Consider the following 22,842-nt stretch of genomic DNA (forward strand, 5'->3'; position numbering starts at 1 on the left):
AAAATGGCATGTTCACTGGAAACTCACGGTCCTCTCTTCCTGATTTACAGGACTCTCTTGGCTTCAAATATCTCACCATTGTCGGCTGCTCTTTGCAGATGATGTGGTCCTGATGGCATCATCGGCCTGTAACCTTCAGCACTCACTGGATCGGTTCGCATCCGAGTGTGAAGTGGCTGGGATGAGGATCAGCACCTTTAAATCTGAGGCCATGGTTTTCAGCAGGAAACTGATGGAGTGCTTACTCCAGGTAGGGAATGAGTCCTTACCCCAAGTGAAGGAGTTCAAGTACCTTGGGGTCTTGTTTACAAGTGAGGGGACAATGGAGCGGGAGATTGGTCGGAGAATCGGCGCAGCGGGTGCGGTATTACTTTCAATTTATCGCACCGTTGTGACGAAAAGAGAGCTGAGCCAGAAGGCAAAGCTCTCGATCTACCGGTCAGTTTTCGTTCCTACCCTCACCTATGGTCATGAAGGCTGGGTCATGACCGAAAGAACGAGATCCAGGGTGCAAGCAGTCGAAATGGGTTTCCTCAGGAGGGTGGCTGGCGTCTCCCTTAGAGATGGGGTGAGAAGCTCAGTCATCCGTGAGGAGCTCGGAGAGCCGCTGCTCCTTCGGCGTTGAAAGGAGCCAGTTGAGGTGGTTCGGGCATCTGGTAAGGATGCCCCTGGGCGCCTCCCCTAGGGAGGTGTTCCAGGCACGTCCAGCTTGGAGGAGGCCTCGGGAAGACCCAGGACTAGGTGGAGGGATTATATCTCCAACCTGGCCTGGGAACGCCGATCCCCAGTCGGAGCTGGTTAATGTGGCTCGGGAAAGGGAAGTTTGGGGTCCCCTGCTGGAGCTGCTCCCCCCGCGACCCGACACCGGATTAGCGGACGAAGATGGATGGATGGATGAATGGATGGATGAATGGATGTCGGCTACGGCCGCTGAACAAACAGCCATGGCCCACTTGCCTGCTCCTCCGTTAACGTTAACTAGCAGTTAGCATGGCGGTGTCAGCCACGTTAGAGGATTACTGGAATTGTTGGGTCTTTGTAAATTATAGAGTGTGGTCTAGACCTACTCTATCTGTAAAGTGTCTCGAGATAACTCTTGTTATGATTTGATACTATAAATAAAATTGAATTGAATTTATTTGATTGAAGTTCACTCGCTCGTCTGCTACAGAATGATCCACTCATGACAACGTTATGTGGGATGCGGGTCGTCAAGGACTCATGAGTCATCGAGGACTCGTGGGTTGTCATGAGTGGTGTGCGAGCTTGCAATGTTTCTGGCTCTGAGTCTGCGGGTCGGGAAGTTGTGTCTCGGACTCGCTCTCTGCTCACTCAGTCGCTTGAGTTGACTTGTGGAGTTGTGGTTGCTTACGAAATTGTAAGTTATAAAGCTTTTGGCAGCTAAGATGGCTAGACTAGTAGTAGCTAATGTTGCAAGAGGTTTGTGTGTGGCGCTGTTATCATTTTACATTGAATTGTAGTAGGACTCAACTGATCCGAGTTAATGATACTAGAGACTCTTAATTTTACTGAGTTAGCGTTGCGGGGAGGTCATATAGTCACGATGTATGTTGTGCTCAACCAGAAAATCATTAATTTACAATAAGAGAATACGTTACAGATGCATCGCTGCATTTCAGTGCTGCATACGGTAACTTAGCCTACTTTGGGTGTCTCGTGAGCTAAACCAGGTATCACTGTCACTGTGTCACGAGCCAAAGCATTAGGAGTTTGTTGAAGCAACCAACGTAATAATAACTTAGATTAATAAAGTAATTTCATGAAACCCACGGACGCTTTACACAATTAACGTTATGGGGGACAAGGGTAAAGAAAATAGTAAGCAAACACAAACACAGACTAAAAGGAAAACATCCATGCCAAATGGAAGGGGGATGTAATTTAATGTTGCCTACTGACGTCATTTACAATCCCCTAATTGTCTCCATCTGTTTGCCTTTTGGCTTTTAGTTGTTCTTCATTTAATTGTATTCTTTCCTGTATTAGATGTGTCAGTATCAGCCATAACTGCAATACATAACTTCCAAAATAACATTAAAATACAATTAGGCCTATATGATAAGAAATCTCATGCTGCCTTTTATCTGGCTCCGCTGGCATATGCTTTTCCGGTGTAACAAAGAAATCTATTTAAAATAGCGTTCTTTTCACTGTTAGTCTTGTTTGCTGTTACAGGTCATTTAAGACCATTGTATGAAAAATGACAGACCTTTAGAAACATAAAAAAGTTACATATAGTCACTTTAATCAGTAATTATTATCCAATAATTTTCATTATATCTATTCATTATAGAACCATCAAAGGCTCTATTTTCTTTCAGCAGAGCTATTTGACTGTCAGAAATATTTGAATTGCTTTACTCATTTTGATGTTGACTTACTGTAGTGTAAATATGCACTGTGTATCTACAGGAAAACAACTATATGATCGGGACGACATTGAATAAGCCCTGTGACCTTCCAACAAGCAATGCTTATAATGGTCACTTCAAGTAAAGGCTCTAAGACACTGTGCTACTGTGTGTGTGTGTGTGTGTGTGTGTGTGTGTGTGTGTGTGTGTGTGTGTGTGTGTGTGTGTGTTTTCCATGATGGCCCTCTGTCCTGCCGGGCCCCTGCATGCTTACCCAGCAGCAGCAGGAGCATTGGTCATATCTACCAGCAGTGCTCCAGTTCATTCACCTGTGTAGCAAACACCAACAAACAAGCTCTATGGCAACAAGGCAGGCCAACCACAAATGTAACAGGAGTACATTACGAGTCAGCCCATCACCCGCACTATGGGGAGTGGTTCCATCCTGGTGATGACACAGCCCCAGTGCTGGGGTGGAAGGTGATTGGAGCGGCTAATGAAAATGAAAATAATAAAAAAAAAAAAAAAATACCAAAAATCATGAAAATAAACATGAATGTGGTGAAACATTTTAATTTATTCATTCAAAAATATTCACGTGTGTACTGTGAGGATGTGTCTAATGTCAGCAGTGTCACACACACCATAATCTGATAAGATGGAGGAACGTAGTAGTCTGGCCCCTATCTCATTCACACACTGTCAACCATCAAAAGGTTATATGTACTGATTACACTCTATCATGTGACACACAGATTCTGTGTAGTTAGGTGGCCGGAGGAGGGGCGGGGCGTGTCATCTGCAGACAGAGCAGGGATGTCCCTTTGTCATGGGAACTTTGGTAGATTTGTTCCTGACACGCTCTGACGTTGTGCACATGATTTGCTGCTGCTTTTGGAAACACACACTGCTGCAGTTTCTTTTCACTTTTGTAATACCACCCTTTAGAACGGAGCATAATTCTCTTTTTTGATTTGGCCTCCATGGGTATAGGCCTTTTTCTTCTGGGGTCCAGTCTATTGAGTTCACTCTAAAACTGTTGGGGATTCTGCTATGACATGTCAAAATGACTGCTGTGAAAAAGGTTTCATATAGAAGAAACACAATCCGTGGGCCCATCCATTCATAGATGAGCATATATTTGTATTACTTCTGAACTTACCTGAACACAAGAGGGCAGCAGTGCTGCATCAGATATATCAAATTACATGAACCTGGTCATTCTGCAGACAACAGTAGCTGACAAGAGTGGAGAAAGGATCTATTCTCCAGCTGGAAGGATTCTCAAACCCATAAAAAAACCAAACAAACAGTAATTTTTATGCTGTGGTATGTCATATGTATCATTTCTAGAGGTGTGTCGTCCCCACGATGTCTTGCGAGATTAAAACGTGACAAGATTTCTCATTGAGATATCAGTACAAACGTGTAGAGCAGCAGCATAGAAAACCCATAGAAAACAAAGTTGACTCAGAGTTTACTTTTGCAAAACCTGCCTGTAAAACTCGTAGACACCGTCTCTCTTTCTCTTTCTCTCTTTTGGCCGAGACATATGAAGGTTAATATGGTGCAAAATGTGAGAGCTTGTAGAATATGATGTGAGAACTTGCAGAACAGAAACATCTGAACTTGATGTTAAATGCTGAATTTGAAGTCACACAAAGAAAAAAAAAAACATGAGAGCTTGTAAAAAAAATCTGAACTTCTATGTTAAAATTTGCACTTGTAGAAAATGTTCACACACCTGTTTTCTGAATGTGAAGTCACAGAAAAATATATTCACAAATGTGTAGATTGATATTTACATGAAAACAATGACTGATGAGCTGCAAACTTGTAATGCAACATTTACTTGTATACTTTTTTTTTTAACTCAGGTTCATTTTCCATCACAACCATGACTCAGTGATTACAACCTCTCGAATCCGTCACTGCAACTTCACATATGTGCTCTCTTGCATCACGAAGTGATTGTTGCAGTGACGGATACATTTGGAGCTCCGAGCGAACAGAACAGTGAAAACAGGGTTTCTATCGCCAGATGAGGGACAACTCTGTCCGGTTTATTTATGAAGCATGGAAGCTTGGTGGAATAGCATGCTAGCGTTAGCTACCCAGCCAGCCCACTTCTAAATAAATACCTTTAATTATCTAAACACTTTTTAACAGTCAATCCCCACTGATCAAATACAATCAAGTACAAAAAATTTGGTCTCAAAAAACACTTGGTTATGTTGTAACCTTGGTTCTCTGAGTGAATAGACTCTCTCCTCCATACATATGGAATAAGTAACTTATTACTGTAACTGTCAGTTATGCAGGAGAGGAGCCAGCCATTTGAGTTTGTGGCAAAACCTGTCAGTGCTCGTTTTTCATTTTGTGACTTTCGATTGAATAAAGGACTAATTTTCCAGTAAAATAGTGTTAAAATCTTGTCTCGTCTCGATATGTGAACCCAATCTTGTGTCTTGTCTCATGAGCTGGTTGTCTCGTCCCACCCCTAGTAATTTCTGCTGGGATGTTTACTTTAATAGATTTGTTTAATGGAGCAGTCAGACAATTCTTGTAAAAGATTTGAAATCAGGAAATATCATGTGACTGCTTCCTAAGTATTTGCATTAGCTGGTCATCAGTTACTCATAAATATCAGTTGAATTAAATCAATGAAAAGTCACTGCATGATGTGAATAATTCTCAATTAAATACTTTATTGCAGTGATTGTCAACAGGTGGCCCGCAGGCCACATCCGGCCTACCAAAGCTTTCAGTCTGGCCCGCAGAATAATAATGAATTTGAAATAGTTGACTCCTATAAACGTTCCACACAGCAAAATAAGAAAAAAAGACCAGATGGCATGTTCTCTGCAGATACAGACACCATCACATACTTCTAGTAGGTCATAAGTGATGATTGAAAGGTATTACTTTTGTGTTAGTCTCTCTCTCAGTCTCTCTCTCTCTCTCTCTCTCTCTCTCTCTCTATATATATATATATATATATATATATATATATATATATATATAGTGTTTTAGTAAAATCCTGCATATTATACCTTTAACAGTGCCTTGGATTTTCCCGTAATGGTATAGCTCCTGGCTGTTGATTTAAAGAGGGGTTCTCCACCTGTTGAATTTTCCGACCATTTCTAAAGAGATGACCACTGTTGCTCTTATTGGAAGCTAGACATAAACTCTTTAGTTAACATAAACTCTGTTAGTAGCTGCCTGAACATGTTGATCACAGTTAGTGGAAAAAAATATTCCACCTTGTCAGCATCATTAGTAGTCTGTGAGGCTAGTCTGTCCTCTTTGCGGAGTTGAACTGAACCGATCTGGGGCACAGCACGTGTCTGCAGTTAAGGAGGAGGGAGAGTTGGGTAACACAGGAGCAGCCATTACACAATGGTCCTGTGGGGAGACCGACAGAACTGCCACTGAGGCTGTAATGAATTTAATTGGTTAGTCAGATCAGTGCTGGCTGTCAACAGCTTGTTAACACATCAGCAGTACTGGGAATTGATGACAAAAGCAAGGTCAGTTTGAAATACTGAATTTTATTTATATAGCCTGCAGTGAAATCAGCCGATCTCACACTGAGAGGAAGGCAGTTCCAAAGCCAAGGGGCCGTGACCGAAAACTCACCCTTAGTTTTCAGTTTGGTTTGTGGAACAGCCAAGCTATATCAACCGCCAGCATTCAGTCTTGATCTTAATTGTATATTACAGCCGATTGTTGATTCATCCCCAGGTTTTTCACTCAATTTATCCATCCATCCATCCATCCATCTTCGTCCGCTTATCCGGTGTCGGGTCGCGGGGGGAGCAGCTCCAGCAGGGGACCCCAAACTTCCCTTTCCCGAGCAACATTAACCAGCTCCGACTGGGGGATCCCGAGGCGTTCCCAGGCCAGGTTGGAGATATAATCCCTCCACCTAGTCCTGGGTCTTCCCCGAGGCCTCCTCCCAGCTGGACGTGCCTGGAACACCTCCCTAGGGAGGCGCCCAGGGGGCATCCTTAGCAGATGCCCGAACCACCTCAACTGGCTCCTTTCGACGCAAAGGAGCAGCGGCTCTACTCCGAGCTCCTCATGGATGACTGAGCTTCTCACCCTATCTCTAAGGGAGACGCCAGCCACCCTCCTGAGGAAACCCATTTCGGCCGCTTGCATCCTGGATCTCGTTCTTTCGGTCATGACCCAGCCTTCATGACCATAGGTGAGGGTAGGAACGAAAACTGACCGGTAGATCGAGAGCTTTGCCTTCTGGCTCAGCTCTCTTTTCGTCACAACGGTGTGATAGATTGAATGTAATACCGCACCCGCTGCGCCAATTCTCCGACCAATCTCCCGCTCCATTGTCCCCTCACTCGCGAACAAAACCCCAAGGTACTTGAACTCCTTCACTTGGGGTAAGGACTCATTCCCTACCTGGAGAAGGCATTCCATCGGTTTCCTGCTGAGAACCATGGCCTCCGATTTAGAGGTGCTGATCCTCATCCCAACCGCTTCACACTCGGTTGCGAACCGATCCAGTGAGTGCTGAAGGTCACAGGCCGATGATGCCATCAGGACCACATCATCTGCAAAGAGCAGCGATGAGATCCCCAGCCCACCAAACTGCAACCCCTCCCCCCCGACTACGCCTCGATATCCTGTCCATAAATATTACAAACAGGATTGGTGACAAAGCGCAGCCCTGGCGGAGGCCAACCCTCACCTGAAACAAATCCGACTTACTGCCGAGAACCCGGACACAGCTCTCACTTTGGTCGTACAGAGATTGGATGGCCCTGAGTAGAGACCCCCCCCACCCCATACTCCCACAGCACCTCCCACAGTATCTCCCGGGGACCCGGTCATACGCCTTCTCCAAATCCACAAAACACATGTAGACCCGGTTGGGCATACTCCCAGGCTCCCTCCAGGATCCTTGCGAGTGAAGAGCTGGTCCGTTGTTCCACGACCAGGACGGAATCCGCATTGTTCCTCCTCAACCCGAGGTTCGACTATCGGCTGAACCCTCCTTTCCAGCACCTTGGAGTAGACTTTACCAGGGAGGCTGAGAAGTGTGATACCCCTGTAATTGGCACACACCCTCTGGTCCCCCTTTTTTAAAAAGGGGAACCACCACCCCAGTCTGCCACTCCTTTGGCACCATCCCAGACTTCCACGCAATGTTGAAGAGGCGTGTCAACCAGGACAGCCCCTCCACACCCAGAGCCTTGAGCATTTCTGGACGGATCTCATCAATCCCCGGGGCTTTGCCACTGTGGAGTTGTTTGACTACATCAGTGACTTCCGCCTGGGAAATCAACGACAATCCCCGTCATCCTCCAGCTCTGCCTCTAACATAGAGGGGGCGTATTAGTCGGATTCAGGAGTTCCTCAAAGTGCTCCTTCCACCGCCCTATTACCTCCTCAGTTGAGGTCAACAGTGTCCCATCCTTACTGTACACAGCTTGGATGGTTCCCCGCCCCCTCCTGAGGTGGCGAACAGTTTTCCAGAAGCACTTTGGTGCCGACCGAAAGTCCTTCTCCATGTCTTCTCCAAACTTCTCCCACACCCGCTGCTTTGCCTCTTTCACGGCAGAGGCTGCAGCCCTTCGGGCCCTTAGGTACCCTGCAACTGCCTCCGAGTCCTCCGGGATAACATATCCCGGAAAGACTCCTTCTTCAGTCGGACGGCTTCCCTGACCACCGGTGTCCACCACGGTGTTCGTGGGTTACCCCCCTTGAGGCACCTAAGACCCTAAGACCACAGCTCCTTGCCGCAGCTTCAGCAATGGAAACTTTGAACATTGTCCACTCGTGTTCAATGCCCCCAGCCTCCACAGGGATGCACGAAAAGCTCCGCCGGAGGTGTGAGTTGAAAGTCTGTCGGACAGGGGCCTCCTCCAGACGTTCCCAATTTACCCGCACTACACGTTTGGGCTTACCAGGTCTGTCCAGAGTGTTCCCCACCCCTGACCCAACTCACCACCAGATGGTGATCGGTTGACAGCTCCGCCCCTCTCTTCACCCGAGTGTCCAAAACATACGGCCTCAGATCAGATGAAACGATTATGAAATCGATCATTGACCTTCGGCCTAGGGTGCTCTGGTACCAAGTACACTTATGAGCATCCCTATGTTCGAACATGGTGTTCGTTATAGACAATCCATGACTAGCACAGAAGTCCAACAACAAACAACCACTCTGGTTTAGATCAGGGAGGCCGTTCCTCCCAATCACGCCTCTCCAGGTGTCTCCATCATTGCCCACGTGTGCGTTGAAGTCCCCCAGCAGAACAATGGAGTCCCCCACTGGCGCCCCATGCAGGACTCCACTCCTATTTGGTGCATATCCACAAACAACAGTCAGAGTTTTCCCCCCCACAACCCGCAGGCGTGGGGAGGCGACCCTCTCGGCCCACCGGGTAAACTCCAACGTGCGGCGCCAGCCGGGGCTCGTGGAGTTTTCCCACACCCGCCCGGGCGCCTCACACCCTGGGCAACTCCGGAGAAGAAAAGAGTCCAACCCCTATCCAGGAGTACGGTTCCAGAACCGAGACTGTGCGTAGAGGTAAGCCCCACCAGATCTAACCAGTAGCGCCCACCTCCCGCACCAGTTCCGGCCCTTCCCCACAGAGAGGTGACGTTCCACGTCCCCAGAGCCAGCGCCTGCTGCCCGGGTCTGGTCCGTCCGAGGCCCCTGACCTTCACTGCCACCCATTTGGCAGCGCACCCGACCCCAGCGGTTCCTCCCACAGGTGGTGGGCCCATGGGCTGGAGAGATCGGAGCCACGTAGCTTGTTCGGGCTTTGCCCGCCGGGCTCCGTGGCAAACCCGCCACCAGGCGCTCGCCCGACGAGCCCGCCGTCTGGGCCTGGCTCCAGACGGGGCCCCGGCTTCCTCCGGCAGGGTCACTCCATCTCTACCTCGATCACTCATAGGGTTTTTGAACCATTCTTTGTCTGGCCCCTCACCTGAGACCACTTTGCCTTGGGAGACCCTACCAGGAGCACAAAGCTCCAGACAACACAGCCCTCAGGTTCACAGAGACACACAAACCTCTCCACCACGATAAGGTGATGGTTCAATTTATCTTCATCCAGAATAACAGATTTTTAACCAATTCTTGAAAAAGTTTAGTTTCAGCATTCCAATGACCCCATTTCCCATGGATTGGTGTCTAACTGACTAATGTTGTCACGGTTTGTCAGGAAAGACTGGGCTTGGACCCAAGTGGAGTTAGAGGTGATTTATTAAACAAACAAAAAAAAGATCCTTACAAAGTGTCCTTAGGAAGGTAGCCAGGCAGGAACAAACGAAAAACTAATCCACAACAGGAAAGAACAGCACGGCACAAAAAACAGAATCCACGACAGCACAGAGACAACATCCAACAGGAAACACAGCAACAGAATACAATTTAAGGTAAGGTACTTTATTTGTCACATACACGTAGCGAAATTCATTCTGCATTTAACCCATCCCTCAAGGGAGCAGTGGGCAGCCAATGACAGCACCCGGGGACCAACTCCAGATCTGAGCCAGTGCTCAGTTCTCAAGGAGAACTTGAGAACTGAGCATGAACTGAGTACTGAGTACTGAGTACATGTTTTTTTTTTTTTTTTGATGGTGGGGGAAACCGGAGCACCCGGAGGAAACCCACGCAAACATGGGGAGAACATGCAAGCTCCACACAGAAAGGCCTTGGAATGACCTGGATTCGAACACAGAACCTTCTTGCTGTGAGGCCACAGTGCTAACCATTGGGCCACCATGAACCAACAAGAGACAAAGACAGAACAGAGACTAAATAAACCAGGTAACAAGGACTAACAAGGGCCATGTGACACACATAAGACAATGGCGGGAAACTAAAGACAGGAAGTAAAACTAGACAAAACAAGGGAGAAAACAGATTTCAAAATAAAACAGGAAACAGAACATCATCATGACAAATGTAAACAAAAATCTCTGAAATTTGTCCAATATTAAGCAAGCATGCTGTAACCGGCAGCCATGAACCAGGCTGCAATGTGAGCTAATGCGCATGGTCAATTTTCATCCACTAATAGTGCTGTTTTTGCCATTGACAGGCTCAAGTTGTAATTATAAATGTCTGACAACATTATGGAAAGAATCCCTACAGAGATAGACTTTTATATTAAAATAACTATGATAACTAAAATAATGTTTCTGAAACTGTTTAATTTTCCATCTGACGATCATAAATGATATGTAGCAGCAAACGAGACTAATAGTAAAAATAACGCTATTTTTTATATAGTTTTTATTAATGCCTTTATCCGTGTCCGATTTTTCCCGCCAAGTCACAAAATGATTTACGGCAGGCAGAACAGCTCTACAGTCACACATTGTGATAGGTCACAGATTTTGATACACTGGAAAAGCCTTGTGAATAGGTAGCAGGAGATTTCTTTATATAGGCCTTATTGTATTTTAATTTTATTTTAGAAGGGACAGGGACATCACAGAAAAAAATGAAAATTAAACGACTTAAAGCTAAAAGGGAGGGTGACAGACGGCGAATACCTGTCAACCTCGGTCGGGCTTTCAGCAGCTGGAGACAATAACGGGATTGTAAAGGATTGAAATCCGACCCTGAATTGTCCCTCTTCCTCCTAGATAGGTATGTCACTTGTCTATTTCATTCATAAATTAACTTAACAATGCAATACGTGGTTTTACGTCAGTAGCCTACATGAAATTACGTTCCCCTTTCATTTAGCGCCCAGTTTTTATTACTTTTCAGTCCATTTTTGTGTTAACCTACTATTTTCTTTTTGTCCCCCTGTAGGCTACTTGTGTAAAGCATCCTTGGATTTCAGGAAAGGCTCATGCTGCCAGTTCATTTGCTCACCTGGCCGCCGTCATCGAGCAGCAGCTCCATTCATCTGTATGTAGAATGTGCCTGCATTGGCAAGGAGCCAGTAAAAATTGTACATTATTTTCACATTGTTAGCAGCTGCAAAAACGATGGCTGGTTTTGTTTTCACCTTGTGTAACAGGTGTGATCTTGCATTGTGTTGTGTTATATAGTGACACCACAGGCCAGTATTCCCAGGTAAGTTGTCGTTTTATTCTGGTAACAGACAATCAGTGCGTTCAGACCGCTGTTGAACAAACATCCACAGCAGTGATGATACGCTATATATATATATGGTAAATGAGGGGCGACCTCTAACTCACCTGGTAAGAACGTTCGGCCCATGTGTGAGTCCTGTAGCGACCCAGGTTCAAATCCAACTTGCGGCCCTTTGCTGCGTGTCATCCCCCATCTCTCTCCCACTTTCGTGTCTCTCCATTGTCACTATAATAAAGGGAAAAGCCCCAAAACATAATCTTAAAAAAAAGGGTAAATGAACTGGGAAAAAACATAACGTGCATCATTCCCTTAAAAATAACCACACGCATATTGTAAAGGGGCAGAACACTAAACCAAAGTACACAAATACACTTATGGCAAGTGCAACCACTGTCACTGCTGTTACTAGTTAGCTAATGAATCTGTAGTATTGATGTAGCTCATTGCTCTGTGCTGCTAACAGTTGCAGATTGGTTGACAGGTGGATGTCATGATATTATGGGTTGAAATTGGTTGGTACTAGCTTCCGTAAGCACACAGGATTTTTTTCTTTACAGAAAGAAGACATCATTGAATTTTGATCAATGTTTTTTACAAAATTACAAAGAAATAGATATTTGTTATTTTTTTGGCCTATATTGTTAAATACAATATGACCAGGGAAGTTATCTAATTAATCTGAGTATGTTAGTGGCAAAACAAGCAGTTTTTGGACGTAAAGTTACCCTTTAAGTACAATTATTGTTTCCTAGAGTTTGCAGTTTTCACTGCAACCCAAAATTGTTGTGTTATTCTTCATATCAAACAATGGTACAGTTGTGCAAGCAGTTATTTGCATACTGTTCTATTAAACCCTATGTTTTCTGAAAAAAGAAAGGTTTAGTCTCATGGTACAAAGTAGTAAATCAATCTGTTGAAATGCCCATGATCCTGACAGCGAGGTGATTCAGTGAGCAGTGCAACCTGGGATACACTGGAGACAACAAGCTGAATCCAGAGCAGCAAAGCAATTATAAATGCACATGGGGCCGGTGATTATCTATGGGTACCTCCATCCGTCATGAAATGAGCAGCATGGAGACCAGATTCAACAGATCTGATCCCTGCAGGCAAGATTCAGTGAGGCTGCAAACAGAGCAGTACACCATCATTCATTGCATATGTGACAAATGTCAAAGAGTTGAATAACATCCCTTTATTACACTATTGATACTGGTCCCAATCACAACACACAAATTAACACAAGTTAATTTTCTTTTCGCACAGAAAATCCACACAGTCTGTCCTCCTGACCCCTCAACAATCTGTGACATATCTATGACATACCCTGGGACACTGCCAACAAATTAAAAGACTCACAATTAAAAGACAATTTTAAAGTACAATGTAGTGAAATTCTATTTCTGCATTTAACCCTAAGCCGCCAACCAAGCCACATATGGTGTCCGGGGAGCAACTTGGGGTTCAGTGTCTTGCTTAAGGACACATTGACATGTGGATGGAGGAGCCGGGGATCAAACCACTTGTGGTTGAGGGCCAACCAACTCTTCCTCTGAGTCACAGCCACAATGTGTCCAGTCCGGACCTCTTGGCATAATTATCCAACATGCTGGGTCAGGACCTCTTTGCATCACTTTTTAACACTCTGGGTATCCCTGTAGCGCCATTTTTCAACATGCTTAGTCAGGAGCCCTTGGCGTTATTCCATATTGCGCGTGGCAGAGGACGGAAACGACTGTGACGCAGTCGGAACGCAGCACAGACACTCCCAGTGAAAAATAGGGGCCAGGGGGCACTGACCAAGCATCCGTTTGTGATGAGCTTGGAGTGAAAACAGCTTGGTTTGTCAGGGTTCCAATGCATTCTTTTATTTGTCAAGGGTGCGTGTTCAAGCTAAAGTGTTAAGTTGCTTCTTAAATACCACTGAAAACAGCATGATTATTAAATTATTAGATAAATTAAATGAAATGTGCATTGGCAAACCTATTTCCACAGTGTTATTGAGTAAGGTCTGCATACACCACACATACATTCTGGGATAGGAGAAAAAAACACTCTGGGTTGTTTGCATTTCTTCAAACCAATCACAATCGTCTTAACCTGACTCCGCCAGATGGATTGCTTCGCATTTGCTCGGCATATCCATCTGGGAACTTTCCGTTGGAGAACTTTTGGGAAGGGGCAAAAATACTGGTTAGCTGATTGGATAAACCATCTGTCTATCACCTATGTTGGTGATAGACGGGCCAAATCAACCAATCAGATCAACGAAGCGTATGAAAATACAACCACAAGCCCCTGCTGCTGCAGGCAAAGCGTAGCTCGTTAGCTCAGCAAGCAGGCAACATGTCGATAAAGGATATTTGCCGTTTGCGTAACGAGAATTTACGAATAAAAGGCACCCTTTCAGCTTCCCGGTCCATATTCCAAAAGAAGGATCCAAGAGAAAAAAGCATTAGCGAGCAGCTAACAGAATTAGGGCTACCGCTGTCTGAAAAACTGGTTAGCTGATTGGATAAACCATTGTCTATCACCACCTAAACCCACCTCAAAACCAACGCTGATTGGCCCGGTCGTTTGGCTAACTGCTCCAAATTTGTTCTATCTCAAGATGCCAGTCTGATCTGCTAGTGGAAAACTGGAGCTTGCGAGATCATTACGGTCTCACGAGGCTACAATCATCTAGGGAGGGGCTAAATTCCAGACGCAGTGACGGTGGCTCTGCAAAATGGTCTCTGGAAGGAACTTGTTTTGGTGGAACATTTGCACCCCGCAAAAGAAAACACCATATACAATATTAAATTAACTGTTAACCGTTTACACAATACAGTAATATGAGCTATTTAAATTAGCTGGATACATGGTTAAACTTAATTAGCTTTAATCAGTGTATCGCCGTGTGTCCATTGCAATCCTCTCATATCAGTCCCAAAATCCTGGTCCTCGGTCCCAGATGGATAGTAAATGCTGTAAATATGTAAATCTTTACAATCATTCCCCCGAAAGAACCATGCAAGCCTGCCTTGTTGCACGGTCCAAATTTACTTAAAAACTTGCCATTTTCAGCGTGTAGCTTGCTAGTTCGAAGTTTGTTGTTTCCCAAAGCGAACATAGATTGAGAATGACAACACACAGAGAGCGAAATGTGAGGGACATGTCAGGCAATTATCTTGGAAATGTGCTTCCGTTGATCTAGACTAAATATATCTAACACTACAGATTTAAGATAAATTATATACATAACACCGTAATAACCGAAAAACATTTAACAGAAAAAACCTAAAGAACATTCCGTAATTATTAACCATAGTTTACAATAACTGTAACACAATAATGTATTTGTTCCCTGACTGGGCTGTAACACATTTCCGTTTGCCAGGGGCGCTAGCATCAGCACCAGCCACTTCAACAGGTGTTTATCAGAGTGAATTGTGATCCATCACGTCTTCTCTATCCCCTCAACAAGACGCATCAACAGATTAACTCTAATCTCATTTACAGCAGCTAATCTGACTCTACTGTATGGCTGCAGTCCAACCTCAATGGCACACATGAAAACATACTGTATACAATGTATATTATTTGATAGAATAGGAGAGAGGTATGTATTTTATTTAAAATGTTTGATAACGTGGCCGGGTTAGCTCAGTTGGTAGAGCAAGCGCACATATGTAGAGGTTCACTACTCGACGCAGCGGCCGAGAGTTTGACTCTAACCTGTGGCCCCTTTGCTGCATGTCATTCCCCTTCTCTCTCCCCTTTCATGTCTTCATCTGTCCTGTGAAATTAAAAGCCTAAAATGCCCAAAAAATAATCTTTAAAATAAGAAAATGTTTGATAACTTTATACTGTAGGTTGGACCAAAAGGTTGCACTCATGGTACAACAATATTAATTTCTTTTCTGAAAGATTTTTAGGGAAAAACAATGCAATTCAACATGTTAATTTGGTACACTTCAATTGAATAAATTTAAATGAATTGGTTGACAAAAGAGTTTAAATCAGAGCACAGCAGCAAAAATGTAAAATGTCCACAGGAAACCAAAGAATTTAACATGATTAATATATTAATGTATATCATATCAAAGAGGTTATAATAAGATAATAATCATTCTTTTAGCGCAACAGCCTCTAACAGCGTGGGTGCCATTTTGGACTGAATGCTGCCCTGATTAATATCAAAGTACTGTTAAAAGCATAAAGCATACATTTACCTCTCAGTCATGACCAACCACAAGCAGCGTTCTTCTGCTCAAATTATCCAAGTAAGAATCCAGAGCCAGCGTTTAGGTTTCCAAGCAATCCCTACAGATAATTATGAACAAAAGATGAAATTGAAGACAGACTGAACTTGTCAAACTGGCTTGGCAGAAATGCTTACATGCTAGCTAATGACGAAGTATAAGAGCGCCAAATTTTGGGTAAGGAGATAGGGTAGGTTGGGGTGGATTTTCACCTAGGAGACCGGGGTTTGTGTCCGTTTGAAAATAAAACTATACAGACCACACATGCGTAACCAGAAGTGAAGTAACGTAACAAATTTACATGCTTTTAACCAAAACCACAATATTTTCTAAACTTAACTAAATAGTTTTGGTGCCTTAACCTAACCAAGTAGTTTTTCATGCCTAAACATAACCAAAATGTGACTGTTTCACAACGTTACCAACGTGTTTAAAACCATGATGATGTTCTGTGCTTTAGATATGAGACCTGAAAATGCTTCACGAAGCTTCATTTGGCCATCACTATTAATTTTCTTTCTCTCTATCTATCTTCATCTGATTATTCGTGGTCAGGTCGATGAGGCAGCAGCACCAGCAGGCGACTCCAAACTTCCCTTTCCTGACTCACCTTATCCAGCTTTGACTAGGAGATCCCGAGGCGTTCCCAGGCCAGTGTGGAAATATAATCTGCCCACCTAGTCCTGGGTCTTCCCCGAGGCCTCATCCCAGCTCGACGTGCCTGGAACACTTCCCTAAAGGGAGGCTCCCAGAGGGCTTCCTTACCAATGCCAAAACCCCCTCAACTGGCTCTTTTCGATTCAAAGGAGCAGCGGCTCTACTCTGAGTTCCTTACAGATGAATGAGCTTCTCATCCTAGCACTAAGGGAGACACCAGCCACGCTCCTGAGAAAACCCATTTTGGCTACTTTTTCTTCCAATTAAGCTCTCTTTTCGTCACAACGGTGTAGTAGAGTGAATGCAATACAGCCCCTGCAGCTCCAATTCTCTGGCCAATCTCCCACTCCATTGTCCCCTCTCTTGCGAACAAGATCCCAAGATTCTTGAACTCCTTCACTTGGGGTAAGGACTCATTCCCTACCTGGAGTAGGCACTCCATCGGTTTCCTGCTGAGAACCATGGCCTCAGGTGCTAATCCTCATTCCAGCTGCATCACACTCTGCTGTGAACTGAGCCAGTGAGTGCTCAATGTCACGTGCCATCAGGCAACACGGTCTCACAGCAGTTCGTGAAATAGTCTATATATTTTTAATCTATTGATTTGTGTTCACAGGGACGTTTTTCTCGTTTTTTTCATGGTGGCCAGCACGAAATGGTCTATACGGAGATTAACGGGGAAAGCAAATGTTACACTCCGGGGGAGGACGCCTCACACGCCGGGAAATGGCCGCGGGGGAGGACGCTTCACAAGCTGGGACACAGCCGCGGGGACACGCGACAATAACGGGATGGCGGAGGTTGGGTTAAGGAAAAAAACAACGGGGAAAAGGATGCAGGGAATGCGCGACAATAACGGGACGGTTAACAGGGAAACAAAACGCCACACGCGGGACGCGATCGCCAGCATCCGGGGTGAAAGTCTGGAATTGTTTGACCCACCCACCACCCCAACCAACCTCCTTAAACAGATTTTCAGCATTTCATACTACTCACTACCGTAGTCGTGCTGTGACCATGACATGTGCTTCCCATTTACATTTACATTTTCGTGCTGGTCACCACGAAAAAAACGACAAAAACGTCCCCGTGAAAACAAATTAATAGATTAAATAACGTGACCATTTCACGAACTGCCGTGAGACTGGGTTGCATCACAACCACATCATCTGCAAAAAGCAGCGGTTTTGCAATCCCTCTCTACCACAACTAAGCCTCGATATCCATGAATATCACAAACAGGATTGGTGACAAATTGCAGCCCTGGTGGAGGCCAACCCCCACCTGGAACAAATCCAAATTATTGTTGAGAACCCAGACACAGCTCACACGTTTGATGTAGCTTGAGAAGGGACCCCCTCACCTTATACTCCTGCAGCACTTCCCACAGTATCTGGGATGGAGGGGGGGAGGTGCCCCATCGCTTCTTAGGGTTGTGTGCTGCACGGCAAACCCGGCCGTGGCAAACCCAGCCACCAGGTGGTCGTTGACAAGCCCTCTATCTGGCTACATAATGTTATATATATATATATATATATATATATATATATATATATATATATATATATAAATAAATCGAGACATGTGTTGAAATATCTCATGAACTGTACATCCAATCTACTTCTTCAATTTTAATCTTTTTTCCTGGGTACCCAATGAAGTTGGGGTTTGGATGTTGGAGCATTTGGAGCAATTTGGGCATCATTGGATATTAAAAACTAAACCGCGGAACAACAAAGGTTGAGGAAAAAAATGTACGTAAAAAAAAAAACTGCTAACGCAGCACACAGCAGGCTGTTGACATGCTTTGTACAGCAGTGGGGGTGGGGGAGGTTTCCCGGCTTTGACTGCGGTTCACTTTTTACTGCTTCCAACGTTGCATGATTGCTGGATTTAGGCTACCAAGCAAACTTTTCTTCGATTTCCTGGAGCACAAGAAGATTGCTGACAGGAACATTGTAACTGTTGAAAAAGCTTGGAAAAAAGGCACTACCGTAAGTGATATTACGAATCCCACTATGGCCGTTGCAGTTGCAAGACTTCACTAGCATTTATTGGCCACACACACACACATGCCGGCTTTGCGATTGACCCTCCGGAAACCACACACCCCCTAGTGTTCTGGCGGTGAAATGCACCGCGCTGCAAAGAAACAAGTTCAACCCCGACGCAGAACTCCGAAAGGGTCACAACGCCGTAGGAGCGACGGTGTAGCTATGGCGTGGAGCTTACGCACAACCATAAAACGGCCTTTACAGTTGTCCAGCTAAATGTGAGATTGTCTCTGTAAGCTACTCGGTCCGGTTCTGGTGGTTGATTAACCCATGAGTCCATGAAATGAATGTCTGATTACTCTATTATATTTTTGATATTTTGTGATTAAATTCTGAATCTGCAACGTTCTCTGTCAGGTAAATGTAGTAGTACAATGTCTTCCTCTGATGTAACACTGTAAGTCAGTAATAGGCTATACAGTGGAGTTGCACATTAAGTGGTTAGGTCCTTCTGGAAGAAATTTTGGGGTACAATTTGATTCTGGAGAATTCTACAAGCAGCAATACCACAGGCCAAGCAATCAGCTCATTCCAAACAGGCACTGTACTAGTTGAGAAGAAAAATTAGAAGAAGTGATCTTGAAGAAGACCATTGCACCGACTGATGAACCATGTGATGTATTCTCTGCCTGTGGCCTGTCACACTGTGTTTGCGCCTCTAACTGATCAGCTGCTCTCACTTTCACAGCAGCTCCCAGCTGTTACACACAGAGCTCAGAGTCCAGGTGGCTGAGGGAAGCAGTAGCAGAGGCGAGATTAGCTATTAGCTAGGGCTGCAGGGGGGGTTGTCCTGCTCCCCTCTGAGAGCTGGAGGTGGAGTCTGATGTCTCACTTTAGCTGTCCACACACTAAGAGGATTTACTTAGACTGGAAGGGATATAAATAAGTAAGGTAGTTTCAACTCCCGTTCAGTCCCGTTTATCTATCCTGTGATACTTGTAAAAACCATACAAAAAAAAACATGCCCGTAAAATTATTCTTCATCTAAGATAATGATATCATACAAAGAGGTCTAAAGGGGTATTAATACATGAGTGTCAAAACAAAATGTCTGTCTTGAGTACTTTTGAATATTAAGGTAGGAGCAGTGAAATAAGCTCAGAAATCATATAGCAACATTTAAATTCCAACAAAGGAAAACTGTATTATTATTTACTATAATCCAAATCCAAAATCCAGGACAATATTTTTTGTATGTAATTGATATAGTCTACCATATCACTGAACTCTATTTCTTTTTTCCGTTTTTTTGGGGTTTTTTTTTAAATAAAAGCTCTATTTCCAAGCCAACTCACACTGGCTGATTCTCATGTACTGTAGTTTAAAAGCATAGAAAATGATTCCCTCCTCCTCTTCCTCCTCCTCCTCATCCTCCTCCTCCTCCTCCTCATCCTCCTCCTCCTCCTCCTCCTCCTCCCTTCATTCTCTGAGGTGGTGCAGATTGGATAAACAGAAGGAACTCGTCAACAGCAGGGGGACAAGATCTTGTCCACAGAAAAGCATAAGTGTTGTTTGCTCCTTACACTTGAGTTTGAAGACAGATATTAACTCCAGGATCTATATATATCTGAACTGAACTGAGCTCGCCTGTCAGTCTCATGTTTGATGTGAAAATGGAAGAACAAATAAGGAGCAATTTGGGATTCATGCAGAGCTCACCACGACTTCTCCTCACTGTCTGAACTGCTCATCATCATCACTCACATTCAGGTAAACTACATTTAAAAGTAGACAGTGATTGTTTTAATTGTTACAGTGTGATTACAAGAAGAAAAAAAACTGCTCTGAAGTCCTGAGCTTAACAAGTTACATCAGGTTGAAAATCTAATTTTAGCTGATGTAATCTGGGACAGAAGGATTTGAGTTAGCAGTGCTAAGAAACATGCTCAGCTAATGGGACTAAACACATACAGAAGCTGTTTTACTGTCTGTCAGTTAGCTGTCACAAAATCAAAACCAGCATTTTCCGTACACTGGAGTAGTTACCTGTTTGGTGCTCTCCTCAGGGTCTGGGAATGGAACCTCTGAACCTGCAAGCTGCAGGTTTTTACGTACATACACAGTCTACATACACTTAAATCACAAGCTATGTAGCTTCCTTAGACTTTACTGCAACTGTAGTTATGTATCATCTGCCTACAGCATCTATTTCTTGTGTTCTTTTAGCTCATGTATACACACTGTGTCAACTTTATAAAGACATTTGTATGAACGTTTGATGAACAGGTTATGACTAATGTAAAGATATTGACAGTGAGATAAAGAACAAAAGATGTTTTAATATACTTTACTAATTGAGAGGCTGTTAGGTAATGATGGCCACGTTTAATAGGCCTACATCTACACTGTAACCGAACACAATTTAACATGCAGGATCCTCTTTTTTCTTATATTTTCTTACTTTTTTGTGTAGCTTATAAAATTCAATATTTGGATTACAGTTTTATAATATAATATTTATTATTAAATTATAAATTATTTTCATCAAGATAAAATTACCTACTTTTGCTCAACACATAAGAGGACATTCTAGCTTTAACACCATCTATCAAACTTTAGAAACCAACAATCACAATAACGTGTCACACACACTGTATGTACATAATTGTTATGTGGTATTGTCGTAAAAGTTGTAAAATGGATAGATATGCTAGATTGGAAACAATTAAATTTCCTCCCAACTTTTTGAGAAATAAGTGAAACCTGGTTCCTTGCTTATTATGATAACTGTTGCTATGTGATTGTCACAAATAATCAATGTTGTTCAATATCTTTGTATTTTCATATGTATGTACTCTGCCATTTAGGCTACCAAGGACAGTGTGTGTGTGTGTGTGTGTGTGTGTGTGTGTGTGTGTGTGTTTGTGTGCCTATTCGTAAGGTAAGACTGAGGACATGCAACAAAACCATAAACTGTACAAATGGTAATATACGGTCTATGAACAAACCTTTTTACATGGATTTAAATACAGTGTAAACACAAGAGTCCACAGTCTGAATTCTATTTATTTACTTATTTTATTTTCCAGTAGTAAGCACGAAGCAAGGTCATGGTTAAAATTCTGGGTTTATTTCATTCAGACCAACCCGTGTAACACTGTAATAGGCACAAGTTACAAGCATGTAACAGTGGGATATAATATTTGTGTGATTTAAACAGCTTTACTAAACACGACAAACTATAGACTTTAGACGTAGCACTGGACGCAGTTTAGATAACGTTAAAGCTGTAGCTTCATACAGTACATATGAAAATAAAAAATATATTGAACATCATTGTGACAGTAATCATAATTAGCCAGGAACCATGTTTCACTTCTCAATCATACAAGAACTTTCCTCCTCAACAACACACTCATTTCTGTTGTCGCTTATGTATTTGTGTTGTAGCTTTTGCGTTTGTGTTGTAGCTTTTGCGTTAGTGTTGTGGCTTTTGTGTTTGTGTTGTAGCTTTTATGTTTGTGTTGAACTGTCTCAGCCGTACGCTCCTCCTTGCATAAAGTTGGCTAGATTCAACTTTATGCAAATGAGGAGCTGGTGACTCTACGCCATTCTCCAAAGTCACAGCGACGCTACCAGAATGCATTTCATGGCTGCTCCCATAGAAATAATTAGGAAGCGCTGAAATGACGCTGAAAATGGACACACACCATTGGTCAACCCAAAAAACCCAAGGGAACGCTGTCCAGTGCATCTCAACTTATTCGTCTCAGGGAGAGGGTATAGTGGCTCAACATTAAAGTTCGTCTTAACCGCTGAAGTTTTCTCTGTCATTAAAGCCACCTATACATGTTTAGCAGTAAACATGCAACATATGGCACAGAGCATAATGCAGAGACTTCAGAGGCAAAGCACACCCCAGGTATACATAATCGATTTTGGCTACCTCCTTATCTCATTGGTTGCGCTTTAAAATATCACCAACAAGCGCGGCGCTCGGTGGCAATTTTGAGTGGTGCGCCACCTTCCGTTGTCTCCACAGCTCTCCCTACAGAATAACAATGGCACAGTCAGCCAAAACTATGTTCCTGTGGTTTTACCACTGATCATCTTTATGTGGCTTTAGAGCAGTGGTTTCCAGACTAGAGGGTGGCATCCCCAACACTCCTCTGCTGGAATAACATGTATATTGTGTTAATAATTTGCTTAAAGACAACTTAATCTGGGCAATACATGATGTGGGCATAACGCTACCTAAAACAGAAAGCTCTAGAACTATCTTTTGTCTCTAAGTCTCTATCGATCTAGGACTCATTTAGAGCCCTCTGAAAAAGGGCAACAATCTGTTAAGCACCTTCATGTCTCTTTCATGTGTATTTCAGGCAAAGTGCAAACGACTAGCAAAGCCTTCTGAAAAATGTTGATGTCTGTAGCATTTTAGTAGACATTCATAAACAAAGACATCCATAGACAAAGACATTTTT

At 43.7% G+C, this 22,842-nt stretch overlaps 1 protein-coding gene across 1 annotated transcript in view; it reads left to right on the top strand.

Moving 5' to 3' along the window:
• The first annotated feature begins 181 nt into the window (after nt 1-181).
• LOC114550669 (cyclic nucleotide-gated cation channel alpha-3) overlaps nt 182-22,842 on the top strand; it is a 30,195-nt gene continuing 7,534 nt past the window's right edge. Inside the window, exons 1-3 of the mRNA XM_028571428.1 lie at nt 182-250; nt 11,176-11,278; nt 11,418-11,442. Coding sequence (XP_028427229.1) covers nt 182-250; nt 11,176-11,278; nt 11,418-11,442 — 197 coding nt within the window. The remainder of the gene's footprint in view (nt 251-11,175; nt 11,279-11,417; nt 11,443-22,842) is intronic.

This window comes from Perca flavescens, chromosome 24, assembly GCF_004354835.1.
Source record: "Perca flavescens isolate YP-PL-M2 chromosome 24, PFLA_1.0, whole genome shotgun sequence".
Lineage (NCBI taxonomy): Eukaryota > Metazoa > Chordata > Actinopteri > Perciformes > Percidae > Perca > Perca flavescens.